Genomic DNA, 14727 nt, shown 5'->3' with positions numbered 1-14727 from the left:
ATATATAAAAAACATTTTATTGAAATGAATCAAGGGCAAACATGTGCACATCACAACGACGCAAGCACAAGCAGGTGTGTACATCACAGGGAAATGAAGGCACTGTGCATCTGTGCGAACAGCAATAAACATATTCAACAACGAAAACCGATCCACCCATTTGACTGAATACGCCACTCAAACCACATTAATGACCAACCTCATGCTCACATTATTTGAACCCTCACCACTCACTCTACATGCTCTGTGTGTGTGTGCGTGTGTTTCTAGGCCAGGGTGACAAAGGTAGCGTCGGTAGACACTCCACAGTTGTTGTCCTTCATGGACATGAGGATGTAGCCGTCGTTGCCCCAGTAGGTGGACCAGGAGTTCTTCACCAGCCAGTAGGGCTCCCCCTGCAAGACGCCATAGCCCACCGCCAGCACGGCGTGGTCCAAGTCCTCTGTCTTGTTACCTAGGACACAGGGGAAAAAATGATTTTAGTGTGTGTGTGAAAGAGACACAGAGCTGGCTGACTGAACCTAAATGGTAAAAAAAACAAAAAAATACTACGTGATTTACATTTAGTCATTTAGCAGACGCTCTTATCCAGAGCGACTTCCAGTAAGCACAGGGACATTCGCCCCGAGGCAAGTAGGGTAAAGTGCCTTGCCCAAGGATCATTTGGCATGGCCGTAAATGGAACTGCAACCTTCAGATTACTAGTCCGATTCCCTAACCGCTCAGCCACCTGACTACGTTATCAGGATGTGTGTGTGCGGTGTGCGTGTTTCACCGCAGGCAGGCTCGTAGTAGACGCCGTGGCTGTAGAAGACGAAGGAGCGATGCGAGGCGTCGATGCTGACGGCCACCGGCCCGTGCTTGAAGAGAGCCAGCTTGAGCGCCTCGCCGTCTCCTGAGGTCACGTTAGTGTAGCTCTGCATCCGGCCAGTCAGCTGGGATGCATTATAGTGGCAAAAACCATTCTGTCAAAAAAGGGACACACAAGTCAAATTAAAACTCTCACAAGCAAAAAAACAAACAAGTCTGACCGTTCCTAAGTTACTGCTATACATCAACGTAAACAAGTCGCACACTGTAGAGTTGTAATGTGTGCGAGCCCGTCTGAATGCGTGTCACTCACCATGCCCATGTAGGCTCCATAGGTCTCGGTCAGGGCGATGCCCCCGTGCTTCATGATCCACTCGTACCCCCTCCACTCCTCCCCCCCGTCACAACCGTTGTTTCCGAACCCCCAGGAGCAGTCCACCAGCATCTGCTGGGACAGCACCTGCAGAGAGCCGGTCTGGGAGAGAGAAGGAGGGAGGGGGGGGGCGGGGGTCAGTATCCCCAGGAGCTTCTGGCCTGAACCGAATCACTTAAAGACTATCACTGTAGACAGAGAGAGGGTAAAGCTCAGTGGATTGAGCCTTTTGTCGTCAGATCAAGAGATTGCAGGTTCAAATACCAGTGCTGTACAGTGCTGTGAAGCGTTCTGCTAAATGGAGATTATAATTTTTAAAAATGATAATAAAGAGGGGAAACGATGACACAAACGACTCCAGCACTAATGAGAGAGGATGACGCGACTCCACCTCTAATCACGCTCGGCACACCAGCTGTGTCTGCGTGTTGCTAGGTGGTTGCTGGCAGACAGGATTGGCCCCTGGGGAGTGGCTCTGTTTATGAACCTGCCCATCGGTACTCAGGGGTAGCACCTGAGGGGCACTTCCTGTCGAGGAGACAGCGGTACTTCCTGAGTGTTGGCAGGACAACAGAGACCGCTGCGAGTGCAGTTACACTCAATCCTGACCTCCACTGACCGCTCCCCCCCCCGCCCACTCACCCCCTTCCACTCCAGCATTTTTGCACCACAGGACTTTAATCAACAGGCCACAACACACTCTCAATCTTTTCTTCAGTCCTAGTTGTTCATTCTCAAAACGGAGCCTAAACAGACATACATTGTATTCTTGTGGTCAAATTAATCTCTTAAACCCCTTGAACCCCCTCTCTCTCCCCTCTCCTCTCTGCTCCCCATTCATTCAATGCATTAGCACTTCATGAGAGTAAATAAGTGTGTGTGTGTGTGTGTGTGTGTATGTGTGCATGAATAAGAGAATTCAGGCAACTCTCAGTGGGTGGATAAATCCCAACAATAAACCTGTCCTGCACTTGCACCAGGTTGCTAAGCAATCACGGGGTGGAATGTCTTTGACCTGAGGGATGGGAGGAATTGGGACTGACGGCTAAACTCCCTTCACACTGATGTCAAAGTCGATTTGAAAGTGACACTATGTATCAGGACTGACTTTGTTCTGTATCTTTTGCAGTTTGAGTAGAGCTAAATGGCTGTTTACTTGATCTCCTTGAGGTTCAGTGTTCAATGTTGAGGCTGGCAGAGCCAGCAACAAGAATAAATGTGTGCTCAACTCATTCTGTACAAAAATGCACAGAGCTCTGCAGAATTTCCCCCCATATAATTTCTTAAAAATGTGAATGGTTTGCAATCCTCCAACATATTGAAACACAACCACAAATTGACTGCCAAATTCCATTTGATGACATTTTTCAAACCCTGCGTTCAATGTTGTCAGACACCAGCATGTGTGTGCCTTTGCAGTCGTCACCTTCAGGAAGAGAGCGCCCTCTATTGCTCCAGTGGTGGCAAAGCTCCAGCAGGACCCACAGATGGCCTGGTCCTTCACTGGGGTCACAGCACCTAAAAACACTCACACGTTAAAAGGGCGTTTCACACACGTACAGTGCAAGACGACATCTCTCTCACACACACACACTCACCGTAGAGCCTCCAGTCGACCGAGTCGGGGACCTGCACTCCCGCGTAGAGCTGAGAGAGGAAAGGAAGGCCTTTGTTAGGGGTCTTGCCTCGCTTGCTGCCCCTCATAGCAGCCAGCTCTGCCTCAGAACGGTCAGACAGGGGGTTGAGGGCCAGAGAGAAGGACAGCCCTGCTCTGTTCATGGAGTGCACATACCTAGGAGACAGGAGAGGACATGTAGGAGGGGATGCTACTCTAAAGTGTAACCCCCCTCCACCCCAAAACTTGAAAAAATGAGACCACCTTGTCCCCATATCCCGTCTCACCGAACATTGTGGACAAAAGCATGCTCCCTCTTCTCGTGCTCCCGCTCGTCGTGATAGAAACGCCCAAACTTCTCCTTGAAGTGTCCAAACAGACGCTGGGTGTGACCTGACGGGGAGGAGTCAATCAGGTCTCTCACGGGATTGGCCAGCAAGTGGTGTTCCACGCCGGGACCAGGAAATGATCCACAGGTCATGCCTGGATAACAAGGGAAGGGGGGGGGGGGGGGGGGGGGGAAGGAAGAAGAGGGTGGTGAAGGTATACTGTGTCATATGATGGCAAAGAGCATGTAGGCAGATTCTTGTTGAGACAAAAGAAGTGTGTGTGTGAGTGTGTGTGTGTACTGATATCCACCTTCAGGAAGTGAAAACACCTTGGGGTCCACATGTGGGCTGTACTCCTTGTAGTCAACCAGGTATTTGTCGTAGTGAGAGCCCAGTAGGGTATTGTAGCCCATCATCTCGTAGTGCACAGGGGTGGCCGGCTCCACGTTCCCCCCGGTCCCAGCCCCGCCTTCGGGGCGCGTCACCCACAGCGTGTAAGTGTTCTTTTTGGAACCCACCATGGTCACGTTCTGCCACACCTCGCACAGAGAACCGCCAAAGTACTCCATTCTGAGGAACTGTACACACGAGGTGGATTGAAGACGTTTAGTTAAGTTCGAGGATCATGATAGGCACGCAAACTTGCAGCACTGAGAATACGTCGCTGTCCCCCCCCCCCCCTCCTACCTGGAAGCCCTGGAGGTCTGGCAGCGCCCCCTGGGGTGTGACAGGGTCATCCTTGGTTCCGTTGAGCAGGAAGCACTTCATGACATTTAGCTCCTCCTCCGTGGTCTCAGGAGTGATCTTATAGGATGAGCCCCAAGGCATCACAGCCCCCATCTGGTAGGTTGACACCTGGCCTGTGTTGTCACCCACACACACACACACACAGAGATAAGTAAATCCTGTTAATGCAACCTACGTTGATTTAGCCAGTCCTGAATTCCTGTCTGTAATTTAGCTTTAAACCACATCACATGACAGAACAGACATTGATGACTAATCGTTCTGCTGAAACATTTAGATAACTGCAACCTCACTGGAAAACCTCAAGGATAGTCTTACATTACACTTTGTAACACGATTCTTAAAGAATCAGCTCCAGCTCTCAGTTTGGATTCACTTCGACACTGATATTGCAGACCCTCAGGTCAGACACAGTTGGTTCTCAGTTTCACATTGGGAATATAAAGTCCCCACTGTCTCTACTACATATGATTGTTTGATAAAAGGTCAAAGGTAAAGAGTTAGTGTACCTTACCATGGTAGTAGTCGATGCGGCTCGTTTTCCCTGGCAGGTCAAACCAGGCCTCGATTGGCTCCTTGATCTCAGCATACGGAAGGGAGATGACTCCTGCATCACGCGCACACACGCGCACGCACACACACAGGGTTCACGCTTGTTTCCACCACCGAAATACGGTTAGAAGGATGCACTTTTACTCCAAGATCTTCTGCTGTACTTTCTATATGCACCATCTATATGTACTTTCTATCAATATGTCACTTTTTTTTTTTTTTAAGTGTCTTCTAAATGAACAAAATGTAGCATGTACACACACGAGGCCACAACACACAACCCTTCGAGTATAGCAGATGGATCTGTAGTTTGTGATTCCAAATGTTACTCACTCACCTTTGACATGGTATGTGTTGCCGAAGTCTGGCACTGATGGCAGAGCTTTTGCTTCCGTTTCTGAACCGAGGACAGAAAATATAACTATAAATATCAAAGGACGTAGTTGCAGTCTGAAACATCATAGCCCTGCTCAAATTGAGTTGACGCCAGGTAATGATCTCATGTTCAGTCCCTCGGTTCGTGCCAGAACCCTGATTGCCCAACTAGTCGTATGGTGCTTATTTTTACAACCACAGTCACATGCTTAGAGTTGTGATATAAATAATAGTGCGCTTAAATAACAGTAACACATTAGAGTTTAGGCGTTAAATAAACAAGTGTTGTGATAGTCAGCTTGTCAACCAATTCGAACACAACATGGGTCACGAAATTAGGCTAAGTTTCTTACCAACAACAGTCCACAAAAACATAGCCACAATCTGCCAACACCACATCTTAACTGGTATGAGTTACTTCGCTATAATGGTAGCAAGTGGTCAGATATTGAAATAAACCCTAATAGTCAATCATGAATCGAATCAATCTGTTTCGGTTCATACAATGTAGCTAGTCTACCTAGCTATTACATGCTCGCGTTCAGTTTCGACAACAAATTTGACCAATCATGGGGAAGATTGAAAATATCTGCTCCAATCAGACATAAGACTTTTTTTGCAGGGGGTGTAAAGGTCCTCCAGATCATGTGTTTTGTGTCATATGATTTTGTTTAGGAAACGTCGACGTTTTTTTTTATTACAGATCTAGGACCAGGTTTGAGCAGTGCCAAAAATATTTTTTACAGCGTCTGGGAAAGTGGTGGACCCACCACTAGGTTGCAGTATATCCAACAGAATGTTAGACGGATTCTTTCCTTGCCATTTAGGCCCCACTAACGCACACGCACTCATCATTACTTCAAACAATATAAATCAATACATATCAATACTTATATGAATGAAATATATACAGAACATATGTAAAGGGGAATGTCCATATTCAGAAAGACGCTGAATAAAATAAAGTCATTTTTCTTTGTCTTCATATTGATGCGTGTGTGTGTCTGTGTGTGTGAGCGTGTGTGCGTGTTTGTCTGTGTGTGTCTGTGTGTGTTTGTGTCTGTGCGTGGTGCTGAGTGTGGGGGAGATGTGCTGTGTTAGGCTTAGACTCATTCTGTCAGACAGAATTCTCAGGGCACTAACTCAAGTCATGAGAGGACAAGATAACAGCTGAGTAGCAAAGAAACACGGTCACCAGTGTGCTGGAGAAAAACACAAAAACAGCCCCAGCAGCTGAGAAAGAGCAAATGTGAACCGTTCCACTGCTGTCCCCCTTAAACTGTTTAACTGTGTGAGTTTCTGTGTGTGTATGTGTGTCTAACAGAAAAAGACAGAGAGAAAGACAGTTAATCATTCTCATTTTGCTGCCACAGTGTGTATACGTTGACCCCACTGTGGCTGAGTGGTCGACCTGGGAACAAGACATCTTACATTGTGCTGTGCTCATCATTGGGTGCCACGATTTAGTGTGTGTTGGTGTGTGTGTGTGTTTACCTATTTTGGGCATGTCATGGTGCGTCAGACCCTCTGCACTTGACAGATCCACAGTCTGAGGTAGTGAAAGGGATCACTGTGTGCCTGTGTCCCAGCGCCTTAGGTGCCTCACCACATTCTTCCCATGTTAGCTATAAATACACATAAACACCCCCCCCCCCCTCTCCGAGACATGGAGGCCTATTTAATTTAAACAGAAAATTAACCTAAATGCATCTTCTTGTATTCAAAGAGGTCTTGGTGACTTGAAGTCTTCAGTGTGGATTTGAGTGATTTGTAGGAGAGAGGTTAGCTGGTTTCAACCAAACATGTTTATTTGCCTTACAACAGGGGTGTGTGTTATAATAAATGCAAATATAAAGTTACTTATGCTGAGTATAAACACATAACTCCACAACATGAGAGTCCTCCATCACAACATGCACACAGGTTTTCAAGCACAAACACTCACATACACAAACACACAAACTCAAAAGTCAAAGCCGGCGACCGAATGCCCCTCACATGAACAAAACAAAGGCTGTTTAGGAGTCAGAGTTCAGAGTTCGTACCCAATATGGTTAGCCTTCTCCCATTCGCTGGCTCATTCTGTCAGATCTTCCATGGAATCCAAACATGTCCACTCTCCCATTGTGAAGGGTGTTCCAGGACTTGGTTCTCTCACTATGATCCTTCACATTCCCCCCCTACATTGTAGCAAGAGTCAAACAAGTCTATGGTTTAGGAGTCAAAGGAGTCAAAGGAGAAATAAACACAAATAGAGTCACTCTTAGAGTTATCTCCTCTCCTTGTTTCCTTTCCTCAAGGAAGACTTTAGTTCAGGTATGGAAGTCCGGTGTCAAACGCTTCGGGTGAGAGGGTGGAGCTTTAGACACTGTTGAGCAGGATAATGGGGGCAGGGCTGGAGGTGGTCAGTTCTGGGGTCACCGTCACGGTGTAGGGGTCAATTTCGGGGTCGTTCCCAGAGTCCTCTGTGCTCGGTTGGGTCAGAGAGAGTTTGCTGAGACCAGACTCTAATTTATCCTCTGCTCCCTCTGCTCTGTCGCCTACAAAACACACACACACACACACCAAAAGACATGTTAAAGTGGGCCGGAGAATGTCCTTCTTCTTTAAAATGGAAAAAAAAGTTTGAAATGGAAAGGTTATTTCTGAGAATAGGTCAAGTACAATTAAAAACACATTATTCTGCACACGCACACTGGCACGCACCTCTCTCCTGATCGCAGTCTGGGGAAGAGGCTCCGCTGCATTGGCTCCGAGCGCCCAGGAGAGGAGAGGCCTGCCCAGAACCACACAACGAGTCGGGGTCACCAGAACCACAGGCCCTGGGCAGCTCCAGAGTACTAGGACAGGAGGAGGAGAGGAGGGGGGGTGTGGGGGAGGTGGAGAGGAAGGGGCAGGGAGTGGTGTAAGAGGAGGAGGGGTACGGGCAGCCCAGGTCCATAGAGGTGGACGGATGTGAGGAGGAGGACAGAGGGTGGGAGGACGGGGGTATGTCTCGGGGGGACGAGGTGGAGTGTGTATTAACGTCATCCTCTGAGCCAGCACTCTGGTTTGCTTCGTCATCAAAGGTCACAGATACCACTGAAATGTACACACAAGTGGGCGCATTAAAAACACATGCACCCACACTTACACACAAATTCACACACACACTGAAAGGCGATATATTCTTGGTATTATGCAATTCAACCATCTGACTTACTGGATAGACCGTCGGACTCCATCTTGAAGTTGGCAATGTCATCATTGGGCCCCCCTTCCTCCGCCCCAACACCCATCCCTCTGGCTCCCATGGAGACGGAGCGTCGCCGGGCATGGATCTCTTCTGAGATAGTTTCTAGGTTATGCAGTGCAGTGCGGTATTCGCCCTTAGCGGCTGCCAACTTGGCCTGTCGCTCATCCACAAGGCGCTTCAGTTGCTGAGAGGAGAGACAGAGTGCGAGACAGAGAGATATAGATGACATGCTTTAAAATCTAAACACAAATTCTCATCTACGCAGCGATAGTGCAGAGATAGGACTGCACAGTTGGTAACTTGGTACATACCTCAAGTTGCAGGTAATATTTTGCCTTCAATTCAAAGTACGGCCTGTAAGAGGAGCAAGAGAGCAAAAAGAGGAAGGGAGGGAGGGTGGAGGGAGGAGACCGGGATAGAGAATTGAGTCAACGATTCTGGCAGAGCACCATTCCAATTGCTATAGCAACCCTGAACCTCTGGAAAAATAACACTCCTCAATGTGCTGTTACATTCCATCAGGCCCCAAAAGGAAGCACACACACACACTAACTAACCAACCTCCCCAACATCTGGTATATATCCGATATCATGACTGGATAAACATACAGGCTCACAACCAGCTGCAAGAAAAGGAACCATAGAAGCCCTGTACACACACACACACACACGCACGCGCGCACACACACACACAGACAAGCACACACAGACAAACACACACCTAGACTTGTTGATAGTGCGTTTCAGTTTCTTCTCCAGTTGTCTCATGTGACTGATACAGGTGTTGTAATTGGCTGCCGTCTGCTTGTGTTCCGCTTCACAGCGAGTCCTCGTCTGCTCCGCATCCATCACCTGCAGCAGCCAATCAGGTTCCAGAAAGACAAGTCTTCATACAAGAGAGCTTCTTGAGGCCTCACCCACATACATCCTCTCCAACTGACACACGTCCAACTGCTAACACTCATCACAACACAAAACCCCACCAACCCGTTCACTTGCAATGGATAGTCCTCATCGCTGCAGTTCCCTACATACCCTCTTGGTGGCGTGGTTGAGCATCTCCTGCCAGGCGGAGTCAAACTGCCGGCTATCCTCCTCCAGGAGCCTCTCCTCTGCCAGGGCGATGGTCTCCTTGGCGGCCCGCAGGATCTCCACCGCCCGCTGGAACTCCTGGGTGGCCCTCTGAGCCTCCACTTGAGCCTGGGTAAAGGGGAGATGGTTGGTCATAATGCTAGGCCAAGTTGGGAACCATCCACCTGGGCCAGAATATCTGAGTAGGAGGGTTGTGGGTAGACTTGGTCAAGTAAATTGTTGACCGCTATGAATCTTACAAAGACATTTTGTGTGTGTGTGGGGATCTAGCGCTGCTTTCAAACAAAGCCAATGTGCTTGGAAATATTACTACCTGGAGGCACTAACACTCTCCTTGTAGCTGAGCACCTTTTCAGTTCAGAAATCCCCTTATCTGTGAGCCTCAGAATGCAGAACATGAGAACCGAACTTCTACAGAGAACATAGAACGTTCACTTTCTAGGTTCTGCTTTTCTGCAACTGAGAGAGAGAGGGGCAGCGAGAGAGGGAGTAATAGAGATAAAGGACAGCGAGAAATGGATGGAGAGATTGAAATCCACGGTGCTCTCTCTCTCTCATTGGAATCTGTGACAAAGTAAGATAAGCTGAATCCTCCTCTCCAACCAATCTCCACTGACCTACTTCACATGCCTTAACGACAAGCAGAGCAGATGATGCAGATTTTATGATGAGAACCCCGACACAGAGACACACATGGTTTAAGACTCGGCTTTTTAAAGTTAGGGAGTGTGACTCCTGGTGTTCATCCTTGAATGGGAAACCTGTCCAAACAATCACAAAGAGGTTGTCACACCGACAGTGCCTGCCCGTGTCCTATTGGGTGAGTGTGTGTGTCGAGGATACGCGTGCATTTTGGACACTAGAATAAAAGTGGGTCAATGATTCAGTAGGTTAAGTGAGATCCTGTATTACTCTGCTTTTACACTCGTTCACACACATACACAGACACGCACACACATACACAGTTGGAGGTGGATTAAGTGTTTTGTTATTGGCATCACATACAAAGCTCTTTGAGCTCAGCTCATAGACGCTACAGTGTGTCCATTGTTGTATATGAATAATTTTGATGACATCCTACATGCTGCATTGTAACCAGGCTAAACAGACAAAGAGGGGTTTTATTGTCAAACACCCGAACATGCAGTTCACTTGTGACACATATCAGGCTCATTCATACGCTCCCACTGAAAGGGGAATTATTTCTCAATGTAGGAGTGCGTGTGTATGTGTGTCACCAAACTAGAACTGGAAAAAAAAGAGAGAAGTGCCAGCAGAGAAGAGTCACACATAGAGTTCCAGATAAAGATCCATAAAGATTAGTATCCCACACACACACACACACACCCTATGGTTGGCCAATGATTCCAAACCATGTCCCACCCAGAGAGACTCTTGACATGGGCGGGTGGGGATGGAGAAAAAGAAACAATATGCCTGTTGGCATACCTGAGTTAATACTGACAAAGAGGCTAGAAGAGAACAGAAGGGCACATTCCTGAAATCCCCTCACAGGAATGTCAGAGGAGTTCATTTGGGGGTGGGGGGGGGGGGGGCAGTGATTAGTTGGGGATTCCCGAATTGTATTTGATTGTGTGGGGTTGACAGCGTTTTGTCTGTGAGCGAGTGTTTGTGTGCATGTGTGTGTCTGTGTCTCTCTCTTTGTGTGTGTGTGTGTGTGTGTGTCTGTGCTTAGAGGGAAGGCTGAACAGTTCTGGGGTACAGACTATAAAGAGGGTCATGTGTGAAATATTCAGTTCATTTTTGATTCACCACCAAACATTCTGCCAGTTTATAACCATGGCTTTGGGATAGGGGCTGTGTGGCCTCTTTACAACTCGCTTTCTCTTTACCCGCTGATCCGCCTTCTCAACCCCTCTCTTTCACACACACACACATAGACCACACACATAGACCCCTTTACACACACAGACACACACAGTGACCTGAATGCCAGCTATTTTACATATGCCAACATGAGGACGAGCCCCCGAAAGTGGATTCAACACCCTGACCAATCAGATCGCAGCAAGGAGATAGGTGTGGCAGGGTTATGGGTAGGGATAGGGTGACAGAATATGACCTACTGATCTATTGGTTGGCTGGGAAAACCATGTAATCTGCCAGGGGTGTGTTGAGGGGACATTCTATCACAGCACAAATGAACATCTATGAAAGGTCAAAGTAAGTCTATGGGAGTTGGTCAATGTAGGTCTATGGGAGTTAGTCAATGTAGGTCTATGGGAGTTGGTCAATGTAAACCTATGGGAGTTAGTCAATGTAGCTCTATGGGAGTTAGTCAATGTGGGGATGCCTGCTCTAACTAGCACCGCATATTTAAATACATGAGTCAGACCAGTAGGACAAGGATATACCCTCATCCACTGATCATGTGTGTGTACTTGTGTGTGTGAGATCAGGCTGGATTAGTGAGTGAACGTATGGCAGGGTTAGAAATAGACACAACTTGACTACTTAACCCGAAGCGTAGACAAGTTCTCCACTGCTCGCTCCTCAACGTCATGTCTCTCACCCCTTTCACACGTGTGTGTGTGTGTGTGTGTACATGTACGTGTGGTGTGATGTGTGTAATGTGATGTGTGTATATGTAAGTGTGATGTGTGTGTATGTGAGTGTAATGCGTGTGTGTACCTGTCTGGCCACTCTTCGGGCCTCCCAGTATGGTTTGGAATCGTCCACAGCACGCCCAATCCTCTTCACCTGCTCATCCAGCTTCACAGTGGCTTCAACAAGAACTTCACGGAACCGCTGACGAAAATCCTGCACACACAGAGAGATCAACACATTGATTTGACGGATTTGATCCATTACTGTCTTATGAGACAGCAGACCCCAGCCATAAAACACAAAGTTCCTGGATAGCTTACAAGAATTCAGATTTGTGCAACACTGTGTGTTTTTGTGTGTGTGTGTTATACAAGACTTGTTTTCACAGCAGCCAGCCCAGTCTCACAATCAGACGATCCCATCTCAACTCTGATTTAGAGAACTGTTATAAGTTAGGGTTAGTGGGGAGTCAGATGGCTGAGTGGTGAGGGAATCGGGCTAGTAATCAGAAGGTTGCTAGTTCGATTCCCGGCTATGCCAACCAAATGATGTTGTGTCCTTGGGCAAGGCATTTCACCCTACTTGCCTCGGGGGGAATGTCCCTGTACTTACTGTAAGTCGCTCTGGATAAGAGCGTCTGCTAAATGACTAAATGTAAATGTAGTCCCTTCACTCCACAGAATTGTGTCAGCTAACTCTGTGTAAAGCTAATCTACTAAACAAGACACACACACACACGCTCCTGCACACACACATGGGCCCCTTACCAGACAGGTTTCTTAATGCCTCACCTACACAACCCCCCATGCAGGCTAGTTTATAGAAAAATATAGTTCAGAACATGAGTGTTACGATGATAGAATTCACTGGAGCTTCCTGTGACATCATGACACTTCGTTCTGTATTGATGCAGGGAAGTCTGACAGAGCAGGCATACAGGGAAAGGGGAATGTTGTTCGAGTTCAAAATCAATCGAGTTGCTAGAATTGTATTTGCTCAGTCCCAAAACACTACACACACAAACATACACACACAAATATACACAACAAACAGGAACACCCGCACCCTGGACTAGACAAGCATTAACATTTGTTTACAGTAAGCATCTTCACATTACCTCTATCTCTGTGACCCTCCTCAGTCCCCAAACCACCCATGTACTGACAAACAACATATCTCTGTGCGCCTGTTGTTTCAAGCCTCTCCTGCTGCCTTGAGAGGCTTGTGTGGAGGAGAGCACAGTTGTAATGAGAAGCAGAAGAGGCCAGGCTAAGGGAAGACACAGAGGACCAGGCCTGGAATGTTCCGTTTTCCCTGGACTGCAGCCTGACCGTCTTGGCCTCTTCACAGGAAATATATCAGAGTCGTATTACTGTAGGCCCGCCTCTCCGTCTATCCCAACTGCGGTTTACACGTCTGGATTTTAGGGTACCACTCACTTAAATGTTAAGTGTCTTTGCCATAAGATTGTGGAATAGATGCATTGAGACAAAGGTGAAGGGAATTATTGCTTGACTTCTTGTTAATTCCATGTACTTGACTTTGTATGCATGTTGAGGGGCATTGCTCTGAAGGGCAAGTGCTCTGAGGCTTCTGATAGGCTTCTCACTCACACTTCCCCCCCCCCCCCCCCACCCACATGCGCACACACACACAAGTATGTACATTTGTTGCATTTGATATATTCTACATTTGATATTTAAAACTCTTATGTTTACCGATGCACCTTCCTGTCAAAGGAAATTCCTTGTTTGAAATTTCTTACTTGGCGAATAAAGCTTATTCTGATTCTGATTATAAGCGTACCTCCAACTCACTCTCCCAGCGGTTGATGTCATCTGTAGACTGGTTCAGCTTCTCCAGTTCTCCCTGTTTACATAGAAAGAAGGGGCGGGCAGGGAGAAAGGGGGGGAGGAAGAGCGAGGAGAAAGTAGAGGAAAACAGAGAGAGGTCAAGGAGTGGACAGGAGAAAAGTAAGATAGAAGCCAAGCCTAAAGAACATCTGGAACTTATTAAGTCAAGGCATCGTTTTTCAGAGGATTGCTGTAATTCACAAACTCAAACACAAAGACACTGCAGATCTCAATCAAAGTAGCGATACTTAGGTTAAAAATCAGTTTACAAAATCAGTTCCCAAAATATAGTCGCTACATTTAAATGCCATGTCTGGTCCGTCATGCAACAAGACCGGATTCTTACCTGGACTCTGGGGTCCACTTCTTCCTCCTCTGGAGATTCATTGACTTCGTCACATCTCTTTCCCTTTCTTAAGCTGTCCATTTCTCTGTGTCTGCGTAACGGGTTTATGCTACTTTTGAGCTGAACAAAGCGCCACCCCCGGCGAGAATAGCGGTTGCAAAGGGCTTTCGAGTGACCAAATATCGACACTATTTCCAAGGTAGATGATCCAACAATATTCCATCATAAATAAGGATCCATTTCAGTCTGTTCGATGTGTTATCAACTTTGACTAAATCATACACCAGCCTGCGGAGCGCAACACAACAGTCGGTTACAACTCGGGGCTTCCTGCATGCCCAGGGGCTGGACTCAATGTGTAACTGGAAGGATACCCAGTTTGCCTTACCCCTGGATAGAGAGAGAGACATCGGATTCACACGCCCTCTGGTGGCAGACTTGGGGACATCTCACGTGTTACCTTCTTTGTGGATTTTCGAAGAGATAATCTTACAGTGAATGAATAGTTTTGAGTATGAAGACTAAACTTAAATGCACAACGTGTTTGGACAGTCTAAGTCTTATTTGCTTGGTATTCTACCCATGGAGCAAGTGTGTGGCCCAGACATGGCCCTCTTTGACCAGGCCAGATGTTCGTTCAGAAAGATCTTCCTGCAGAGTGATACTGGCGCCACCTACTGTAACAAATTGCGAAGCTCTTCCTCTAGATTAGAACACCCACATTCCCTCCTCTTTGCTTCAGATAAGTACATTGGTGCATACTAGTTTCTTGATATTCAACTTTGGTTGACCACAAACAAGACTACAGGACCATGGCCTTTTGGACATTGGA

The 14727-nt window shown here is 47.2% G+C and overlaps 2 protein-coding genes across 2 annotated transcripts; both read right to left on the bottom strand.

Annotated features, from left to right (window-relative positions):
• Nucleotides 1-3: 3 nt before the first annotated feature.
• On the bottom strand, nt 4-5331 carry zgc:110239 (uncharacterized protein LOC550326 homolog). Its single transcript, XM_067255275.1, has 11 exons — nt 5155-5331; nt 4764-4823; nt 4389-4481; nt 3815-3987; nt 3438-3705; nt 3086-3281; nt 2782-2975; nt 2610-2701; nt 1124-1285; nt 776-965; nt 4-454 (listed from the first exon to the last, which is right to left on the bottom strand). The coding sequence occupies exons 1-11, from the start codon at nt 5198-5200 to the stop codon at nt 267-269; spliced, it is 1662 nt and encodes a 553-aa protein (XP_067111376.1). The 5' UTR covers nt 5201-5331; the 3' UTR covers nt 4-266.
• A 1257-nt stretch (nt 5332-6588) lies between these two features.
• On the bottom strand, nt 6589-14225 carry sh3bp5a (SH3-domain binding protein 5a (BTK-associated)). The gene is made up of 9 exons (XM_067255274.1): nt 13896-14225; nt 13503-13565; nt 11781-11909; nt 9072-9236; nt 8758-8888; nt 8348-8390; nt 8004-8220; nt 7508-7882; nt 6589-7341 (listed from the first exon to the last, which is right to left on the bottom strand). Exons 1-9 carry the CDS (start codon nt 13974-13976, stop codon nt 7163-7165), a joined length of 1383 nt encoding a protein of 460 aa, XP_067111375.1. The 5' UTR covers nt 13977-14225; the 3' UTR covers nt 6589-7162.
• Nucleotides 14226-14727: the final 502 nt, after the last annotated feature.

This window comes from Osmerus mordax, chromosome 18 (genome assembly GCF_038355195.1).
Source record: "Osmerus mordax isolate fOsmMor3 chromosome 18, fOsmMor3.pri, whole genome shotgun sequence".
NCBI lineage: Eukaryota > Metazoa > Chordata > Actinopteri > Osmeriformes > Osmeridae > Osmerus > Osmerus mordax.
The sequence above is the reverse complement of the archived record's forward strand: the minus strand, read 5'-3'. Positions and strand labels throughout refer to the sequence as shown.